General features: G+C 36.9%; 1 protein-coding gene across 8 annotated transcripts in view; it reads left to right on the forward strand.

Annotated features, from left to right (window-relative positions):
- CCDC171 (coiled-coil domain containing 171) overlaps positions 1-22,351 on the forward strand; it is a 318,123-nt gene that overhangs the window by 140,303 nt on the left and 155,469 nt on the right. For all 8 annotated transcript variants that reach the window (XM_049634852.1, XM_049634832.1, XM_049634824.1 and 5 more), the window contains 2 exons: positions 7,173-7,680; positions 8,776-8,892. In XM_049634852.1, the coding sequence (XP_049490809.1) occupies positions 7,173-7,680; positions 8,776-8,892 (625 nt within the window). The remainder of the gene's footprint in view (positions 1-7,172; positions 7,681-8,775; positions 8,893-22,351) is intronic.

The raw sequence follows: 22,351 nt of genomic DNA on the forward strand, positions 1-22,351 counted from the left end.
TTTTTAAAAATGTTTATTTATTTTTTTGGTGGGGGGAGGGGCAGAGAGAGAGGGAGACAGAGGATCTATCTGAAGTGAGCTCTGTGCTGACAGCAGAGAGCCTGACATGGGGCCCGAATTCATGAATGATGACATCATGACCTGAGTTGAAGTCAGATGCTCAGCCAACTGAGCCACCCAGATGCCCCTGTCCTGTTTTAATATATTGTCACCATCCTTATCTTCCTGTCCTTTTTGCGTTATACTACGGTACTGTTTCTTTTAGAAATATATGCTGTTTTGTATGTCAAGTAATACCTGAAAATGGGTCCAGTGGCAGATCAATTTCATATTTCTTGAACTTGCATTTCCAAGTGAGTCTTGATTAATTAATGATCAAACATGATAATTATGGTGACACCCTGTCAACTGTCCACAGATGCTAGTTCCCTTATGTCTTATTTCTCTCAGACTTCCTTTTGTCTGAGAGACTGAGTTTTTCTTACATTATATTGCAAAATTGCTGTTATAGGTAAGAGTATCAAGACAACTTTTACATAATGTATTTAATATTAACAAAAATATATCTTACGTGGTATATACCACATACAGAGGGCACTGTGTTTAACACTGTGGTACTAACAAAGAGATATAACACTTAGTTCTTTCTTCAAAAACTGTCAAATATAATTGTGAAGTCATCATATAAACACATGAGAAATTCAAGAATATAAGGTTGATCACAGCAACTGTGTTTAATTAATTCCCAAGAGAATGCTATAAACTTAGAAGAGGAGGTGGTCACAGTTTGAACTATTTAAAGAGAAGACTGGAGCCAACCTGGACACCGTGGCCGGGGTCTGAAAACCCAGAAGGAAGATCTGAGGCAGATCAGAACTGAGGGGGAGTGCTGACTTACCAACGGTCTGAGGCAGTGTCTTTTAACAACTGACAAATGAAGCATCTTGCCCATGTTGACACGTTCATTCTCAGTATAATGATAAGGAGAACTTTGTTCTTTTGAAGGTTTGGCTTATCCAAAGGGCATTTTGTAGTTTGTACTGCTTTAGATACAAGAGTAAACACAGGCACATAGCACTTTGGCACATAATATTTTTGCCAGGCTACACTTACAAATGAAGATCGTGTTTTTAAGTAAAGTAAATAATCATTATGGGATTTGAGTATATTTCTATTATATGTTATAATATATATAATGTATATAATATATTATATATATTTAATATTATATATAATATATATATATAATATATATATAAAATATATAATATATATATAAAGTCCAGACAGTAGAATTTCTAGGTCATATGGTAAACTGAGCTATTTGCAAAAGCTGATGCATCATTTTAACATCTCCAGCAGTAACGTATGAGACTTCCATTTTCTTCACTAAATGTGCATTATTTTTAACAGAGAAGCATTTACATCATAGGATAAGCAGGTGAATTTATTCATTTTGCAATATTACCATTTCATAAAAAGACAAGGTATGCAGTCTATAAAACTAAGACAGTTTTAATGAAGTCCTTTGATGTCTATGTGTCATCGAATGCCCAGTGTGCATTTTGTCTTTTGCCAATAATAAAGTCCTTTGATGTCTATGTGTCATCAAATGTCCAGTGTGCATTTTGTCTTTTGCCAACATAAAGAATAAGAACGCAGGAAGCAAAAGTGATAAAAAAAGAATTTTATTCCCTCGGGAAATATCTAATTTCTGGTCCAAAGTCTCAAAGTTCATGGAACCCTGTAAGGCGTCCCACAGAGCCTGTGTGCTTCAGGAAGTAGGTGCGTGATTAGGCAAAAGAGGTATCTTTTCCCCCCATTTTGGATGCACTTTGAATTTATCAGACAGTAGAGGAAAACTAGTGAAACTATATCGTAGTTTTGATATGCCAAAGAAATCTATGTAAAAGATATCCATACTATATTTGCAAGTTTTTTTAAATTCTTCAAGATAGGAGTGTTGTTTTGGAGGAATTTGCAAATATTATTTTTGAAACTAAACACACTAAGGAGCAGGTTATTTCAGTCCTAGGAATGCTTTTGTCCCATTTGAAGGCGATATTCCTAATGTTTGCTTTAAAAATATTGGCCTTCAATCTCCTTGGGTAAAGAACATAAGATTTTTTTAAGGGAAAAATTGCTCTTACGGCTGTTTCCATTGTTATCATCAAACAAGCTTTGTTCTTCAAGAATAATTCACAGTAAATAATGCAGCACCTTTGAAGATCCCTGTGGAATATCAGAATTAATTTTAAAGCAGAATTCTGACATGTTGATAAGTTCCAAATTATATTTAGAAATGATATCTTTTTTTCAGATTATATTTTTCTTCTCCTTACATTTATAAAGCTTTTTATTCATTGGGTATTTATTCAGTGCCTATTATGGGCAAAGAAAAACTGTGGTAAACACCAAGGAACATCTTATAAAGGATTATTTAATTTGTTCAATATTTAGTAAATTCCTACAGGGTATAGAGCACTGTAAATAGAATATTTACTGCAGTAAATACTTCCTGGCCTCCAGGAACTAGCATTCTATTGCATTTGAGGGAGAACAGATATGCATACATGAAATAAGTAAGTAGCAGTGTCAGAATTAAATGTGTGAGTCATGTAATTAAGTTCAGAGAAGGTCAAGGTCAGCATGAATGAGAATTATAGGAAAAGGTGTCATGGAATAGATAGACCCTGAAATGGGCTCTGATGATTGCTAGGATTTGAATAGTGTTAGGGGAGTTGGAAGGGAAAAGACCTGGGAATGCTAGACAGCATTGGTTAAATTGTGAAGAGTGGTGAGGTTCGTGTCTGGATAGTAAAGAAGCAGACCGTTCTCCCTTTTTCACCAGGGTGAGGATTGTGGGAGAAGGTGAAGCCTTTACAGCAGAAGGCATGTGGGAGTGTTGTGACTTGAGGAGGGAACCTTGGTTCAGTAAGGACAAAGATGTTAATAGGATCGGATGGACATAATCTGACAGCGGCATGGAAGGGGGCATGAATGGCTGGTGGTGAATAGCTGGAAGTAGGATGCGTAGCAGTAGATATGGATCAGGGCGTATTTTATAGGTAAACCCAACGGTGCTTGCCGATGGCTTTGATTTGGGACGGTAGAGGATAAGGTGAAAGGAGGAACTAAAACCGACTGCAAAGTTTTTGACTTGAACACTTCGGTGGATGTTGGTGCCATGTATTGACATAAAGAGGACTATCATGAACACGTTTAGGAGGCAAGTCAATAGTACTGGACTGGATACTTTAGCTTGAGATGGCTGTGAAGTAGCTAAGTGGAGATGCTTGCCGGGAAGTCAGATCTGTGGTTCTAGATTTGAGTGGAGACAGCAGGGGTGCAGAAATGTAATTGTTAAGAAATGAACAAAACTTGCACTAAGTATTAATGTTATTGAGGATTTTGTGTGGCTAACTTAATATTTGTCAACAAGAGCTCTAGAACTTTAAATGTTTAACTTCATTATTTTTAAATCTTTAATTCAACCCGCTGATAAATTCTAGTTATCTAGTTGAATATTGGTCTGGTTGATTTTTTTGAAAAATAACAATCGATACTTGGTGTCTTGATTATAATTACTTAAACCAAGAATGGCTGGGGACAGCAGATGGTTATTAGACAAATAAGTAGTCTTTTGAGTTTGTTTATTTTTATTTATAAGCAGACTTCACACATAGTCTTATTTTTACTGTTTCACCAATCTGTGAATGGCATCCGAGTCTCTGAGAAATCATGAAGCGTGGTAGTAATTAATATTAATCACTTAATTAAGCACTTTTAAATATATAATCGCTACAAATGATCAAAATTTGGGGGCCATAGAATGACACAAGGATTTGAAAGACGCGAGAATTTAAAAGATTGCTTTAGTACTTTGCCACGACTTCTAGCAGGCAGCCTAAAATGAAAACTGGCTGTGTAAGTCTGGAATCCCAATTCTGTTTTTAAGACATTCCAGCTTGTTCCTGGCTTTCTGTCTGTCGAGAGAAGTGGGGTGTTTTGGGTAATGGAGTTCAGGTTTTTATCCATTTCTCTCCACATTTTGGTTACTCTGTCATCCTCATTCCAGGACTACCTGTTTCTGGCTGCCTTTCTAAAATGCTGTTAGCTTCAATCTGATGCTCTGAAGTAGGCTAGCTGTCTTCGGTAGATCTGTCATGTGCTACAGCTAACTCTTCTCCAGAACAGGCTTGCTTTACTTTCAGCTGTCTTCCCCTTTTTTTTTTTTTTTTTTCTTAAATTTTAAAATTTTTATTTAATTTACTTTAAAAATTTTAATTCCGGTATGGTAAATATACTTTCAGCTCTCTGTCCACAACCCATTCGATTTTGTCCAATGACTTCACATGCTATTTTGAAACATTTAAAATATCATTAGCAAATGTATCTATTCACCATTTGTGTTTGTTCACAGAAGAGTACTTTTTGTTGAAAATATACTTCTGCCTCAGACTTTGAGATCTGTGACTATGTTCCACCTGGAACCTGATTAGGTTAATGTTTATTTCTACTACCTAGCTGTAACCGGTGTGGCTCTTTTATGTTGGATTGTCTATAATTTTCCTGTTTTCCCCTCTAATTGAACTGGTGGAATTGATTTTGGAGAAAATATGGAATTAGCCTTTGTAAATTCTGTTTGCTCCTCTTGTTCCACCTCCACTACCGGCAACTTTACTGCTACCCATGGCGGTCTTTATTAGTATTTCTGATTCTCCCATCCATTAACTAAAGCAGAGCGACTTCCAGGATTTTATGGCTTCTCATGGCTTTCCAGATAGTTTAAATTCCTTAGCTTTATCATCTTTTATCCACCTACGTGTCAGTTTTCCATCATTGTCCTCTTTTCTTCAGGCGTTCTGAATTATTTGTGCTTCCTTAGAATACATTATCCTGTTTTCTGGCTCTCACTCTTCCACATACTGGTCTTTCTGCTTTCTTTAGCTACAGTGCAGGTCAGCTTTCCCTTTTCTTAAAGGTTGCCTTCTTAAAGGGGTGTCTCACATCTGCTTCCAAGCAGTCCACCTGGCTAGTGCTTCTCAGAGTTTCTTGCTTCTTTCAGCTACTCCCAATGGGACACCATTTCCTTTACAAGTGTCTTTGCATGGAGCTCTGGGACACAGTCCCGGTGATGAAATACTGCTACCACCGCTTGGCCATGGGTGGAGATGTGGTTGGGGGCAAGCCACAATTCCTTTATTTCTCTATTCCTTTCTTTTTCACAGTAGTACCACAGATATGGCTGGTTCAGACTTTAGAGAAGAGTCAGAGTAAATAAAGACAATTATAGTATAGAAACATTTTTTTTTAAGCATTTTTTTTAAGGTTATTTATTTTGAGAGAGAGAGAGAGAGAGAGAGAGAGCGAGCATGGGAGGGGCAGAGAGAGAGGAAGAGAGAGAGAGAATCCCAAGCAGGCTCTTCACTGCCAGCACAGAGCCCAACGCAGGGCTCAATCTCATGAGCCATGAGATCATGACTGGAGTGGAAATCAAGAGTCGAACCCTTAACTGACTGAACCACCCAGGAGCCCCTATAGTATAGAAACATTTAAAACCATGTCTAAAATACAGTGTTTCCCCTGCCCAAAGGAAGGCATCCAAGAAGTTGAATCCTTGAGAGAGTGGCTTCTTGTGTACTTCTTTAATTCATTTGTGCTCAGGACTGTACCTCTGAGGGCCTTCTTCTACTCACCGTGCACTTATTGGAAATCTCATCTGCAAGGCTTGGGGTTGGATTTAGTACAAGAGTTACTTTCCTTAGCAGTATATTTCCACAAGTTTGAATTCTTCTGACTACCGCTGATCAACATTGTCCACGGTAGGCTTTGACAGCAAATCTTGTGGAGTCATCAAGGGTTTGTGTGATTTTCTCCAACTCGGATCATTAAATTATTTTAGGGTAGCTATGGAGCCACACTTTATCACTATTTTTTTTTTTTAATTCTTTCTATTACATACCTCACCACCACTTGTCCTTTGTCATTATCCCTCCAAAAGCCTGTCAATATCATTTTGTGCAAACTCCCTTTTGGGTACCTCTGCCAGTCTGGCATAGTTTGATAGTGCATTACACCACAGTTATTGATTTGCTTGTCTGTTTTCCTAGCACATGGAATTTAGTGACTAGTCAATAAATGTTTATTGAATGATAAATGAATCAGTAAAGGAAATTGGGATCTGTTATCTTCTGAATACTCTACCTCAGCAGTTCCTTAATGATCAGGCATAAGATTTCATAGAGAACTATTTTATTTTCTAGCAATTAAAATATGTTGTCCATAGTTAAAATTTCTTGGTGTTTCAAATTGTTTGGATTGCAAATTCCTTGATGAGGGAAAAAGGATCAGAGAGATGCTGAGGCCCAGCTCACAGTTAGTTATTTCCTCCCACCACTGGGGCTGTGCTTTGTTCAGTCTGCTGTCTCAGGAAGGTAAGAAAGAGCTGAAATGAGAGATTTTAACCCGAGAATTAGTCCCCCCTCACCCAGTAAATGGCAGACAGTCAAGTGCTATTTGTTATATTCTTGATTTAACCCTTTGCTTATTCTGGCAAAAAGTAAAGTCTTTTCACATATAGGAAAACCTCTACTGCTGATGTAATTTGTTTAAAAAGCAGGAAATAAAAGTAAGGAATGGAAGAGGAGAAATTCTGTTTTCTAAATATGTGTATTTCTGCATAGGTGTATGGGAAATTCATGAAGTACTTTTAGAGTTATGCGTTCTATGTTATGTAAAGTTTCTGTGTAAGAGGATTTAAAAATCAACATGCACATTTAGGGGCGCCTGGGTGGCTCAGCTGGTTAAGTGTTTGACTTCAGCTCAGGTCATGATCGCACAGTTCGTGGGTTTGAGCCCCTCACTGGGCTCTGTGCTGACACCTCAGAGCCTGAAACCTGCTTCAGATTCTGTGTCTCCCTCTCTCTCTGCCCCTCCCCCGCTCATGCTCTGCCTCTCTCTCAAAAATAAGTAAATGTTAAAAAAAATGTTTAGATCAACATGCACATTTAGATCTAACCTGTTGCTCCATCATACATATTTTTTTGATATTTAGAACATGGGGCTTTTGAGGAAGAATTAGTTGTCAGCAAAAGTTTGTTTTCTTTCTACAAAGAGGAAGTAATAAAATGCCTAGTTGTTTAAAATATTTTATTTGACTTCTCTTATAGAAATTTCAAGAAATTGCTGAAAAAAATATGGAAAAGTTGAACCGTATTGAGAAGTCACACGAACAGATGGTTCTCGAAAATTCACGCTTCAAAACTGTGTTATCACAGACTCAAAGGGAACAAGCATCCTTGCTGGCAGCCTGTGCATTGATGGCCGGTGCCTTATATCCTCTCTATAGCCGGTCATGTGCCTTATCGACACAGAGAGATTTTCTCCAGGAGCAGTTCAACACCTTTGAGTTGTTCAAACTGGAAGTCAGAACTCTAGCCCAGGCTTTGTCAACCGTAGAGGAAAAGAAGCAAGAGGAAGCTAAGATGAAGAAAAGGCCATTCAAAGGACTGATGATACGTGTATTCCGGAAAGGTGTAATTGCAATTTTGGCAGCAAATAGGCTCAAGATTTTGGGCCAATCATGTGCCTCTCTTTTTACCTGGATGGAGAGCTTCAAAGAAGGCATAGGCATGTTGGTGTGTACAGGAGAGCCCAAAGACAAGCATAAATTTCCAAGTAAGATAATTTAAGCTTTTTAAAAATCTAAGTTGAGTGTAAGGACATACAATGTGACCAGGCTTAGCCATTGTGTAAAAACTTGAAAAATCATTTAATATGTCAACTCATGTAACATAGTCTCTCGTGTGTTGTAGATATGTGTGTGGGTATGGAGAAATGTATATTTATGTATAAATTAGGTTTTGATTTTTTGTTATAAACATTAAAATTTAAAGAAAGTGGCAAATATAATTTCAACTTTGCCTAGCTTTATGTGTGTGTGTATATATACATATATATATGTATATATATATGTATATACACACATATATATATATATAGTCAGCTTTATTATATTTGAATGCTCTTTTCACAGTAAAGTGGAGAGTTTATATAGTGATTTTTCAATTAAGCCGATCCAGAGACTCTCCCCTATTTAAAATTAATTAGCAGTATAATTTATTTTTACTTTCTATGAGTCAGTATAAAATGATCAGAGTTAAAAATCTATTGAGGAATTGAACGGAAATGAGACAGATGTAAATTTTCCAGTTAACTTTTTTTTTTAAAAGTTTCACTATTCTGAGGAAATAGTGATTTCAGTTTTTAACTTTAAAAATCAAGCTATTAAGGGGGCACCTGGGTGGCTCAGTCAGTTAAGCTTCCGACTTCGGCTCAGGCCATGATCTTGCAGTTCGTGAGTTGGGGCCCCGTGTCCAGTTCTGTGCTGACAGCTCAGAGCCTGGAACCTGCTTCAGATTTTGTGTCTACCCCCCTCTCTGCCCCTCCCTCGCTCATGCTCTCTCTCTCTCTCTTTCTCTCTCAAAAATAAATAAACATTAAAAAAATGTTTTTTAAATAAAAAAATCAAGCTGTTAAGTAATGTAAGTAGAACTGAAAAAAAATACTTTTCTTTTTTTTTGACATCACTTAATTTATATATATAAATAAATTGTCAGTCAAATCTAACATTTCTTGTAGACTTTTCCACACTAGGCAAAGTTCTACCTACAAGTTTTGGTCTGTTTCCTAAATAGCCAAACGTTGCTATGAATTTTAAACATGGATTTTAAAAGTTTACAACATCGCATAATGGATCTTCTTTTCTTGCAGGGCACCAAAAGGAGCAGTTACGTTGTTTGCAAGCACTTAGTTGGCTTACCAGTACTGACCTTCTGGCTGCAATCATCACTTCTATGGCCGAGTTACAGGAAGTCATTAGTAAAACAGGTACGCTTGCCTCTTTTAGGTCCTTGCAAATGTCTAGAAATGCTTTACAGTTCGAATTCTAATAAACCATCTAGGAAGAAAATACACTTTTTTTCATCTTTCTCCATTCAGGTACAGAGAGATTATTAAATCTCTATTTGATGATGGAGAGGATTAATGTAAATTTTGGTGGGTAATTTTGTCTTAATTTATGGGGAAATTAAATGACATTTCTTGGTGAATGTATCCACCTTATTTTTTCCTTTTAGGATCTGACATTCCAAAGGAAATCTCATCATTAACTTTTTTTTTTTAATGAATACTGGGAATGTTCTTGCAAATGTCTTCCTTCATTTCTATTTCTAGCTATACATTTTAGAAGTTTGAGGAATAACTGAACCAGTAGGAAACTTTTCTCGTTAGTGATATGTTTTTATTTTTCCTAATTAATTTTCAATAGAGTTAATTTGAGTAGTCTGTTTCCACCAGGTGTGGAACCACCTATAATCAGTGATTTCCAAAGGTCTAAAAATCGGTTTACTGGGGCATCTGGGTGGCTCAGTCAGTTAAGTGTCTGAATTTGGCTCAGGTCATGATCTTGCTGTTCTGGAGTTCGAGCCCTGCATCAGGCTCTGTGCTGACAGCTCAGAGCTTGGAGCCTGTTTCAGATTCTGTGTCTTCCTCTCTCTCTCTCTGCTGCTCCCCTGCTCATATTCTGTTTCTCTCTCTCAAAAATAAGTAAACATTATAAATAAATGAATAAATAAATAAATAAATAAATAATTCAGTTTATTTTTTAATGACTCAGATTGCAGGATATGTTTGTATGAAAAGTTCAATGAAAACTAATTTTTCAAGAATAACATACACCTACCTACTGGTTAAGCTATGTCATTGGACTAATTATGGCCATTTCAGACACATTAATAGTAAAAATAATATAATGGATTTGATAATACTTGCCTGCCTTGTGGAATGTTGTAAGCATTAATGAGGTAATAATTTGGGATGTAGTTTAATTCTTTAGACAACTCTGCTATATACATGTAGATCATTTGTTGTGATTTCTGATAACTAAATCTATGTTCGTATAGTGGGAAACTTATGATGCAAAGATTAATTTTAGGTTGTGGCCCGTTGATGTTGGTAAGCAATATTCATCTCTAATATTTTGGCAAAATGTCAATGTCCTGGGTTTGAAGTCTGAAATAAAAGTCTAAATAAAATGTATTTTAAGAATGTTGGCATTATACCTTAAGAGGAAAATTAACATTCTTGAAAGAACTTAATAAAAGTTATTGGAGTTAGTTTGAAAAACAGATTATTTGTGTTCATCATATTCTTGTAGGTGTGTGAACACTTGACATAGATTGGTTTCTTAAGCTACAATCCTGTGTATATTACTTTATTTATTTATTTTTTCTTTTCACTGTGCTATACATCTTCAGGAGATGAAAGAAACATATATGACTTGGATCTGGACATCTAGAAAATATACATAATGATTATAGAACAAGATTGGCAATTCGTGAATAACTTTAGGCAGAAAGTAATCAAGATTGAATGAGGAAATACTGGCTTTAAATGTAAGAATCCAAGATAGGTACAGCGTAGTGGGGGCTTACTAGTATTGGGAAGGCTTCAGGGAGCCTTAACGGAAGGCCTTTGCTGGGCCTAGAAAGATAGATAAGTTACATAGGAGGGACAGCATCCAGATGGAGGGCAGAGCCTGAGCAGAAATGCAGAGGTGGGAGTAGGCACAGAATGGGAAGAGGGACATTAAGGAGATGGAATGGAAATCCATGCCTAGCATATCTGGCTTATACATGGTGATTACTAAAATGTATTTTCTGTTATAACTATATTGGAGAATCGTGGGAGAAAAGGTGGAACATTGGCATGCGATCAGATTATAGAGACTTTATAAAACTAGACAGTGATCTCCTTGAGCACATTTTCCAAAAGTGGACCCTTGTAATATCTTAAAGTTAAGATACTGACACAATGATTATTTGAGACCCTAATAAAAATATGTGTAGGTAAGACTTATCAAGGAGAAGGTAGACCAAGAATGGTGTGTCTTTAAATGCTTGCCTCCCTCCAGGAACAGAGCTGCCTTGTTAGAATCTGGTTGTACCTCTAATGGCTTGAGAAAAGAGCAAGTTCAGGGAAACTCATCTTTAGGGAAGCCTTTAAATGTTGTTGGCTAAAGAACACTAAGTAATTAGGGAAGAGTTAAGTGATAGTTGCTTAGAGGGGGAGAATAATTGATGTATTGAAATCCCGAAGAGTATAGGGAAGAATATGGTTGGACAGGTAAACAATTGAGTTGTTATTGGACTAGTACAAAAATGATCAGTGTGTTCCTTTTGCAGAGGCGACTTGACAAGCTGGGCTCATAGAATAATTCATTCAAAATATGATGACCAGTTAATGCATTACCTTTTCTAGGTAATGTGTTTTCATTTTCATGGGTATCCTAGTAGTAGAAATTTCCTGATACTTTATTTATTTATTTATTTATTTAAAAAAAATTTTTTTTTAACATTTATTTATTTTGAGACAGAGAGAGAGACAGAGCATGAACAGGGGAGGATCAGATAGAGAGGGAGACACAGAATCCGAAGCAGGCTCCAGGCTCTGAGCTGTCAGCACATAGCCTGATGTGGGGCTGGAACCCACGGACCGGGAGATCATGACCTGAGCTGAAGTCGGACGCTCAACCGACTGAGCCACCCAGGCGCCCCAAAATTTCCTGATATTTTAGCAGAAAGGATGGGAAAATATTTTCAGACACTTAAAGTACATGAGAGGTTATTAACAGATAATAGTGAGGGTAATAAATGTAAAGCTATAACAGCTTACATAGTCATGTTGAGTTTATAACTTAAGTGTATGAATAACCTAAATATACGATAAGCATTAGCATATAGCAGAAGGAGCATTAGCTTTGTACAAGGCGGATTTGATTTTGTTTGCAGCTCTGCTAGTTATTAGTTGTGTGAAACTGGACAAGTTACTTTGTTACTAGACCTCAGGCTCTTTACCTAGAAATGGAGATAGTACTATCTTCCTGGTTTTTATGAGGATTTAATGAGATAACCCTTGTTGAACATTTTGTAACAGTACCTAGCATATAGTGGGCGCTAAAAAAACCTGTTTCCTTACAACCCATCTCATCATGAAAGTAGTGTATTACATTCCTGAATGTAGTACACACGTCTGCCTGTATGCATTTTTAGACAACTGATTATTTTCTATTGCTATGTGTTATTCCGATCTGTTTTATTCCTCTCTGCCTCTCTGCCTTTCTGTCTGCCCACCCTTCATTTCTTCTTCTTACCCTCCCTTCTTCCTTCCTACCACCTGCTCATCCATCTACTAACAGGCTAACAAATGATATAAATGTTACCATAAGCTACATACTGTTTTATATTTGCATTTAAAAAAATTATTTTGAGAGGTGCCTGGGTGACTCAGTCGGTTACATGTCAGACTCTTGATTTCTGCTCAGGTCATGACCTCACGGTTTGCGAGTTCGAGCCCCACACTGGGCTCTGCGCTGACAATGTGGAGCCTGCTTGGGATTCTCTCTCCCTCCGCCTCTGCCCCTCCCGCTCTCGCTCTCTCTCTCTCTGTCTCTCAAAATAAATAAATGAACTTAAAAACTGATTTTGAAATAGTTTTAATCTTACAGAATAGTTGCAAATACACAATAGAGACTCTTTTTGCTGAATGATTTGAGAGCAAGTAGCTGACACGATGCCCATTACTTTCTCATATTTTAGCATGTATTTCAGGCAAGACATTGTTCTACATAACCAGAGGGCTGTGATCAACGTCAGGAAACTGTTCAGACCCCCTTTGACTTACCCTAGTTGTCCCAACCATGTCTTTTATAGCAAAAGGATCTGGTTTCGAATTATGTGTTGCATTAAGTGACGTTTCTTTAATCTCCCTCAGCGTGGAAAAGTTCCTCAGTCTTTCCTTGACCATCATATTCTTGAAGATTACAGACTGATTTTTGTAAAATACCCTTCAGTTTTGATCTGTTTGATGTTTCCTCATGATTAGATTCAGTTCATGCAATTTTGGCAAGAAAATCACAGAAATGATGCCGTGTTTCACTTATGGCATGCTATAATAGCTTTAGCTTAAAAAAGTCATGCTTTTGAAGGATTTTCTCCATTTCTATTAATATTATTCTAGGGAATGATTACATACATGTATATATGTGTTTATTATATATTATATAAATGTTCATATATATACATATATACATATATATACACATATATATATGTTTACTTATATTTGAGAGAGAGAGAGAGAGAGAGAGAGAGAGAGAGGCAGAGAGCAAGCAGAGGAGTGGCAGTGAGAGAGAGAGGGAGACACAGAATCTGAAGCAGGCTCCAGGCTCTGAGCTGTCAGCACAGAGCCCGATGCGGGGCTTGAACTCACAGACCATGAGATCATGACCTGAGCCACCCAGGGGTCCCTGGGGAATGATTTTTAATGTTTGGGTAATATTTATCAGTTGAATATTTCATAATTTGTTTAACCAATTCATAATAGGATCTTTTCATCGCAGGACAGTTATCAGGAATATGAGTTCAGCTTTGATTTGTAATTGATTCATTGTCTTTTGGATCACCTAATATTATGAGTAGTATCTTAATTCTTTCAACCAAGTGGGATATTGAGATGGCAAAATCTTGGTACAGTTTATTAAGGAAATAATCTGAAAATCCTGAAATGAAAAAAGTTATTTCTTAGAGCCATATTTTTTCTTTTCTGTTCCTTCCTTCTTTCATTTTCTTGTTTTGAAGAACTTGCTGAAAATTTAAACCATTTTACATGTCAAGACTACATATTGATGGCATCAGTCACTTTTTTTTTCAAGCCTCAGGAAAACTGGTGCTGTGTGTCAATATCAAGTAGTAGTTTTTAAATATATTTAATAGTAACTACGTCACTTCTTGTATTATCTTTGTTCCAAGGTAAAAAAAAAAGTATATTATTCTTTTTAAAAATACTCTTTTTAGGTACCTATCTTTTTAGACTAAGTTCTGAATTATACACATACTGTTAATTATATAGGAGAGAAAAATTTTACCGAAGAGGGAAAATTAAACACTTAGGGTACATAGTAGAGTATGAATTAAGAACTTGGGCTCTAGATTTGAATCTGGGTCCCATTGCTTAACTTTGTGTGTGACATTGGGAAAGGTACTCGATCCCTTTCCGCCTCAACGTCTTCCCCTCTTCCCCTGTGGAATTGGGCTAAGAAGAGTTCCTCAGTTATAGAGTCATTAGGTGTGAATGTAACCTTCTCAGCCAAATCTCTTATATATGTAATTGCCAACCAAATGTTTATTGTTTTACCTGTTTTTTTGTGTTCTGATATCTCACACGAACTGGTATATCACTTTATGCCTTTCATGAAACGGGAAGTTCAAGAGCGATAAGCTTGAATTCACTGCTCAGAAAGTGCTAAGGGTGGCTGCTCCTGCTACCTTCTTAACTTTGAGGATGTATTTACAGGCAGTGGGCAGAGACCCCAGTTTCTAGTTTGCCTCTGTAAATACTGGACAGGTGGCAACCTTCTTGCTTTCATTAAAGTGTTTGCCCACTTGAGATAAATTACCTCTTCCAGGTATCCAAATGGTGTGCCTGCAAGAGATCATTTACCTCAAACAGGGGAGAACGTTACTTCCACTGAAGAGCTGGGATATCAATCATTATGTGAATGGACTGAAGAACTCTTTAGATAGCTGAACATTTCGTATGTCTGGTCTAGCCTGAATTTCTTTAGAAGCAAGTGCGCTGATTTGCATGGAATAATCTCTGAATAAATAGTAGATGGATATGAATAGTAAGTTCATACATTCTGTTACATATTTCCTCCATAGTTGAATCATAATTATCCAGAAGATAGATGACCCCAGTATACGTGCCCCTGCTATGACTACTCAGAAGTTTCTTTCATTGTTACTTTGAGTTAACTTTGTAGAGGTCATAACAACTCTTTGAGGCACAACTTAGAAATCTGGGTTGTATTTGGCATAACACTGAGGTTTCACATGTAGGAAGTTCAAAGCAAAATAAAGATATTTCTGTTAATAAGTAGTTATTTTATATATATTTTAAAACTAGGGTTTTATTGATTCCTAAAAAATAATAAAAAGAGCATTCTTACTTCAAGTGTGGTCTGTGGACCAACAGCATCAGCATTAACGAGGAATATGTTAGAAATGCCTAATCTCAGAACAACAACAACAAAAGAAATGCATTATCTCAGACTCTACTCCAGAACTATTCAATCAGAATCTACATTTTAATAAGGTCCTCAGATGACTTACATGCACAGTAAAGATTGAGAAGAAGTAACTTAGAGGGCTTTGTTATTTATACAACTTCAACTTATATCTGAAATTGGAACAAGTACATGTAGAGACTTTTGTATGTATCATTTTTGATACTTCAGTTACAAGTGTCTATTTTGGGGATCCACATGTGATTTATTGAATTTTCTTCTAATTTTTTGATTTTCTTTATTATTATTACCTTAACATGTTCCCGTATTTTTTCAAACATTTTATTATCAAAAATTTCAGGTGCACAGGAAAGATGAAATAATTTTACAGTGGACACATACTTTGTTTTTCAAATTAAAATTTTACTTGCCTATCATAATTTTTAAGAACAATTTTTGAATGGGTAATTTCTCATTGAGAATGCCGATGACTATGTAAAATTCCAGTGTCACAACTTTCATAGCGTGTATTTGTTAATAATGTTAAAATAGTATACAAAATCAAAATTATTTTAAGAAATATAGGTGAGCCTTCAGCATATTTTGCAATTTATAGGTACTTTGCAGGACACTTCTAAGAGCCTGAAGCCTTTTCTTAGAAGGGTAGGTTGCGAATCCAGATGCTATCCAACAAAGCAGCATAATTAGTTTTTCAGATATTTGTAAAAGAATGGAGGAAAAAATTTCCTCTCAAATCGATAGTAAAATACTAGATATGCATTTAGAAATGTTATTTTACCACCACCTTGTTCTAGAAGAAAATTATGGCCATTTAAAAGTACCTGTAAAATATGACTGTATGATAATCATTAAAACTTGAGTAAGAGAAAGTGGAAGCAAATTTGAACGAGGAATGGTGTTGAAAAAGCCGGTTATGATGGCCTGCATAGTTGTGTTCAAATTCAGGTCTCAGGATTCAATTGTCAATGATGTCATTAAAGAAAAACCAGAAATTTAGAAGAAATAAAAATGTCCTTGGACTAAGAATAGATAGGAATTTGTCCTGTAGCTCTTAACCAAAAGGGACATTGTGATAGAGTGACTAACATTCTCAATAATATCAGACATAGAATTCTCTGTCTCTTCTTTTTAAGTCAGACATATTGGGATATGATTTATGTATAATAAAGTTTAATCATTTAGCTGTAAAATTGAATAGATTAAAAAAATGTATATGCTAGAATGTATACTAGAAAATATATAGAACATTTTCTTTACCTTTTTTGAAGTCACCCCTACATACTCCTAGCTCAAGGTAGCCACTAGTCTTTTTGCTGTCACTGTAATTTTGTCTTTTCAAGCATTTCATAAAAATGGAGTCATACAATGCAAAGGTGTCTAGCTAAATTGCACCGGCAGAGGGAACAGTCCCCACATTGTTCTTACTTCAGACCCCACCTACAAGTTTAAGAGTTCCTGGGGCCACTTTCACTTCACGCCAGCTGATTATGAGTTAAGGAGCTCCTATGAATTCTCTCAGGTTCCATAATTTGCTAGAAACTCCTAGAACTCAAGAAAGTGCTGTATTTAGGATTACATTTTTATTATAGCCAACAGAAACAATTTAGACCCAAAGGAAGGGATGCATAGGGTAAAGTCTAGGATTCCAGGCATCAAGCTTCCATTGTCCATGGGACAAGGTAGCCTCCTGCTATCGATTTATGACAGTACATATGGAGTATTACCAACCTGGGAAGCTCACTGGAACTTCAATGTCCAGAATTCTATTGAGGCTTCAGTATATGAACATGATTATTTGGATTGTTGGCTGTGTTGCTGAACTCAGTCTCCAGCTCCCTTCCCCTCTGTGGAGGTTGAGCTGATGTTACCTTGGCTCAAAGCCCCAACTTCTAATCACATTGTTGGTCTTTCTGACATGCCCAGTCCTTACCTTTAGTCATGTTGTTAGCATAAAGTGTGAGATGCCCACCATGAGTCAGCCCATTAATATGAGCTATGAAGGGTGGTCCTGTGGGCCCACCTTGAATAACAAAGACACTCTACTCACAGCAGAAATTCTGAGGTTTTGGAGGCTACCTCCCTGTCATGCTTAAACTCTGTATATCTAGCTTTCTGTGGGTATCCTAAAAACACCTCACACTCAGCATGTTCCAAAATTTAATCGTCTTCTTTGTCCCTAAACCCCCTTCTAAATTTTCTGTCTTTGTAATTGGTATGGACATCCACCAAGTAGTCGTTAAAATAGAAACTGGCAGTCGGGGAGCCTGGGTGGCTCAGTCAGTTAAGTGTCTGTTTGTGCTTAGGTCATGATCTCACAGTTTTGTGAGTTTGAGCTCCATGTCAGGCTCTGCGCTGATGGTGTGGAGCCTGCTTGGGGTTCTCTCTCTCTCCCTCTATCTCTGCCCCTCCTCTGCTCATACTGTCTCTGTCTCTCTCAAAATAAATAAACTGAAAAAAAAGAAAAAAGAAACCTGGGCGTCTCCCTAACTTACTCTTATTCTTACTCTTATGCTCTATATTTTACATATTTTATTAGTCCACTTTTTATTCTAGCCTCATCACTATTGCTTTAGCTCCATATTTTTTGCAGGTGTTCCCCCCTTAGTTTAAACATTTTTTAAAAATGTTTTTATTAATTTATTTTTGAGACAGAGAAAGACAGAGCATGAGCAGGGGAGGGACAGAGTAAGAGGGAGACACAGAATCTGAAGCAAGTTCCAGGCTCTGAGCTGACAGCACAGAGCCTGACGCAGGGCTCAAACTCACGGAGTGTGAGATCATGACCTGAGCTGAAGTAGGACGCTCAACCAACTGAGCCATCCAGGCACCCCACAGGTGTTCCCCTTTTAACCTACTAATGGGTGTCCATTCTTAGATACACTGCCATTCTTTATATCTATCTATCTATCTATCTATCTATCATCTATCTCATATTTAGCAAAGAAATAATTTGGAGGAGGGTTGTACAAGTAACAAGGAAGTAGGAAGTAGCACGAGTGTATTGTAAACATTTATAAAGCCTTGAAGAGTATGAGGAAATAAATATAAATTTCTTGTAATCTCTTAAGAATATGATCAATATTGATGTGTACATCTTTCAAGTTGTTTTGTATGTATTTCAATGTGACTGGATCATTTTGTAGTCATTTTTCATTGTTACTTTTTTCTTATTTTTAATGGCTGTCATACTAATGTCATCTCATTTGCTGTTGTAAGGGTTAAATGAGTTAATGCATGTAAACAGTGCTTGATCTATTGCATATCTTTGGCCTCAGCATCAGCAACAGCATTATTCCTCATTTCTTATTGCATGAATTAACTCTTTGGCAAGGTATACAAGACCCTTCTTGAACTGATTCTCATCTATTTGTATAGCTTCACCTCCCAGTACTCTCATTAATAAACCTGCAATTTAGCTGAACTGAATTGCTTGTTGTTCCCCAGATGTGAGATGCTCTCTGTCTCCAAACATACTCTCTGTCTCCAAACATACGGAAAAAACTATTTTTGCTGCTAAACCTTAGGAGGAGCTTACTACATGGATTATCATATTGGAAATATTGAATAACATCACAGTTTCTATCTCTAAAAGCTACTTTGTAGAAGATGCAGAAGTTTTTTTCTTGTCAACGTTACTTATATTCATCTTCAGTGAAAACTGAGGGCATAGTGTTATATTACAGTTCCCTATGCAGCTTTCTTATTATTTACGTTGACACAGAGGCAGACGCTAAAGGATATAGATTTATAATTGGGTAACATATTCCTTAGATAAGAGGTCTTTTAACCTTGGGCTCACAGAACCCTTCTCAAAAGGGTCCATGGTCAGAATTTGGGAGCAGGGATAGGGGTGCGTCAGTGGATTTGGATGGAAAAAAATTACATCTTGTTTCACTAACCACTAACCGAACTTTGACATTTCCTTCAATTATGAGTGGTGATGGCAGACCATACTAATATTAGCTGTACAGTGACTTTGTTACTGATAGAAATCACTGATGTTTTCCCATTGTAATACAGTTGTTGCAGCTATCTCCAGATACAGCCTGTGCTCATCTTTGCTAACCAGTAATCACGAGACCTGTCACATACGTGACATGTAATTGTGGTCTTCTGTGTACACATGGATGCTGGTGCAAGTTTTCTGGATAAGTGTCAGAACAGCTTTGCACCTAATAGTTGCTCACCTATTCAAGTGAGCTTCTATGTTCTTCATGTTTATATTTTTTCTAGTATTCCCCAAATACAAAATTCTCTGTTATTTCTTTGAAAGAGCAATCTGCAAACACCTGGAAACACTTCAGAACTCTTTCAAAGGAGTTCCTGACACTACTGATGAATTTTCTGAAAAAGAAATAATGAAATTGATTCCATATACAAACGTATCAAAAACAATAATATGTTTAGGAATAAATTTAACTGAGGAACAAATTGGTGCAGCCACTCTGGAAAACAGTGTGGAGGTTCCTCAAAAAATTAAAAATAGACCTACCCTATGACCCAGCAATAGCACTGCTAGGAATTTACCCAAGGGATACAGGAGTACTGATGCATAGGGGCACTCGTACCCCAATGTTTATAGCAGCACTCTCAACAATAGCCAAATTATGGAAAGAGCCTAAATGTCCATCAACTGATGAATGGATAAAAAAAATTGTGGTTTATGTACACAATGGAGTACTACGTGGCAATGAGAAAGAATGAAATATGGCCCTTTGTAGCAACATGGATGGAACTGGAGAGTGTGATGCTAAGTGAAATAAGCCATACAGAGAAAGACCAATACCGTATGGTTTCACTCTTATGTGGATCCTGAGAAACTTAACAGAAACCCATGGGGGAGGGGAAGGAAAAAAAAAAAAAAAGAGGTTAGAGTGGAAGAGAGCCAAAGCATAAGAGACTCTTAAAAACTGAGAACAAACTGAGGGTTGGTGGGGGGTCGGAGGGATGGGAAGGTGGGTGATGGGTATTGAGGAGGGCACGTTTTGGGATGAGCACTGGGTGTTGTATGGAAACCAATTTGACAATAAACTTCATATATTGAAAAAAAATACAAAAAAAAATTTAACCGAGGAAGGGAAGGTCTCTCATCTGAGAACTAGAAGTTATTGATGAAAGAAATCAAAGAAGACTCAAATAAATGGAAAGGTATCCTGTGCTCATGGGTTAGAAGAATTAATATTGGTGAAATATCCATACTACCAAAAACCATCTACAGATTCAATGTAATCCCTATCGAGATTCCAGTCACTTTTTTTTAGTAGAAGTAGAAAAAGCCAAAATGTATAGCCACAAAAGACTCCAAAAAGGCAAAGAAATCTTAAGAAGAACAAAGCAGGAGGCGTCATGACTTCCTGATTTCAAGTTATACTATAAAGCTATAGTAATCAAAATGTATGGTACTGACATAAAACTGGACAAATAGACCAATAGAACAGAATCTAGAGCCAAAAGCATAAACTGAAAACCCAAGCACATATGGTCAACTGATATCTGACAAGGGAGCCAAGAATACTCAACAGAGGGAAGATAGTCTCTTCAATAATGGTGCTGGGATAATTGGGTATTCACATGTAGAAGAATGAAACTGGACCACACACACAAATATTAACTTGAAATGGATTAACAACTTAAATATAAGACCTGAAACTATGAAACTTCTAGGAGAAAACAAGGCTCCTTGACATAGGTCTTGATCCAGATTCTCTGGATCTGACACTAAATCACAAGCAACAAGATAAAAAATTAACAAGTGGGACTACATTAGACTAAAAAGCTTCTGTACAGCAAAAGAAACTATCAACAAAGTGAAAAGACAAACTACAGAGTGGGAAAAATATTTGCAAACCATATGTCTTATAAGGGGTTAATATATAAAATATATAAAGGATGGATATAATTCAATCCAAAAAACCCCAATAACCCAATTAAAGAAATGGGCAAAGGACCCAAATAGATATTTTCCCAAAGAAGATATACCAAAGGCCAACAGGTACATGAAAAGATGCTCAACATCAGTAGTCATGCAGGGAAATGCAAGTCAAAACCACAATGAGATGTCATTTTATGCCTGTTAAAATGACTATCATCAAAAAGACAAGAGATAACAGGGGCGCCTGGCTGGCCAAGTCAGAAGAGCATGTGACTCTTGATCTCAGGGTTGTGAGTTCAAGCCCTATGTTGGGTGTAGAGGTTACTTAAATATATCTCGGGGTTGTGAGTTCAAGCCCCATGTTGGGTGTAGAGATTTACTTATATATATGGAGAGAGAGAGAGAGAGAGAGAGAGACAAGAGATAACAAATGCTGGTGTGGAGGTGGAGGAAATTGAATCCTTGTGCACTGTTGGTGTGATTGTAAATTGATATAGCCGCTATGAAAAACAATATAGTGGATCTTCAAAAAACTAAAAATAGAGCAACCATATGATCCAGCAGTTTTGCTTCTTCCTTTTTTTTAAGGATTATTTATTTATTTTGAGAGAGAGAAAGAGTGAGCAGAGGAGGGGCAGAGAGAGAATCCCAAGCAGGATCCATGCTGCCAACACGGGGCCTGACAATGGGGCTTGAACCCACGAACCATGAGCTCATGACCTAAGCCGAAACCAAGAGTTGGACGCTCAACCGACTAAGCCATGTAGGTGCCCCCAGTAATTTCGCTTCTGGGAATATATCCAAAGGAAATGAAAACACTAACTTGACAAGATATCTTCTCCCCACCTGCCAGTTCATAGCAGTGTTATTTACAACAGCCAATATATATAAACAGCTAAGTGTCCATTGACAGATGAGTGGATAAAGAAATTATGGTATATATACAATATTGTTTAGCCATAAAAAATGAGGAAATCCTACCATTTTCAGCAATGTGGATGGACCTTGAAAGTGTTATGCTAAAGGAAATGGGTCAGAAAAAAAAAAGGAAATAGGTCAGAGAAAGGCAAATACTGTGCAATCTGTCTTATGTCTGAATACCCCCTCACCAAAACCAAAAACCAAATTCAAAGACAAAGAAATAAGACTTGTGGTTACCAGAGGTGGAAGGTAGGATGAGGGGGAATTAGAGGAAGTGGTTAAAGGTACAAATTTACATTTATAAGATAAATAAGTCCTGGGGATGTTATGTATAGCATGGTGATTACAGTTAACATTACTGTGTGGGGTATAGGAAAGGTGTTAAGAGAGTAAATCCTAGGAGTTCCCAT

This window comes from Panthera uncia, chromosome D4 (assembly GCF_023721935.1).
Source record: "Panthera uncia isolate 11264 chromosome D4, Puncia_PCG_1.0, whole genome shotgun sequence".
NCBI classification, from domain to species: Eukaryota; Metazoa; Chordata; class Mammalia; order Carnivora; family Felidae; genus Panthera; species Panthera uncia.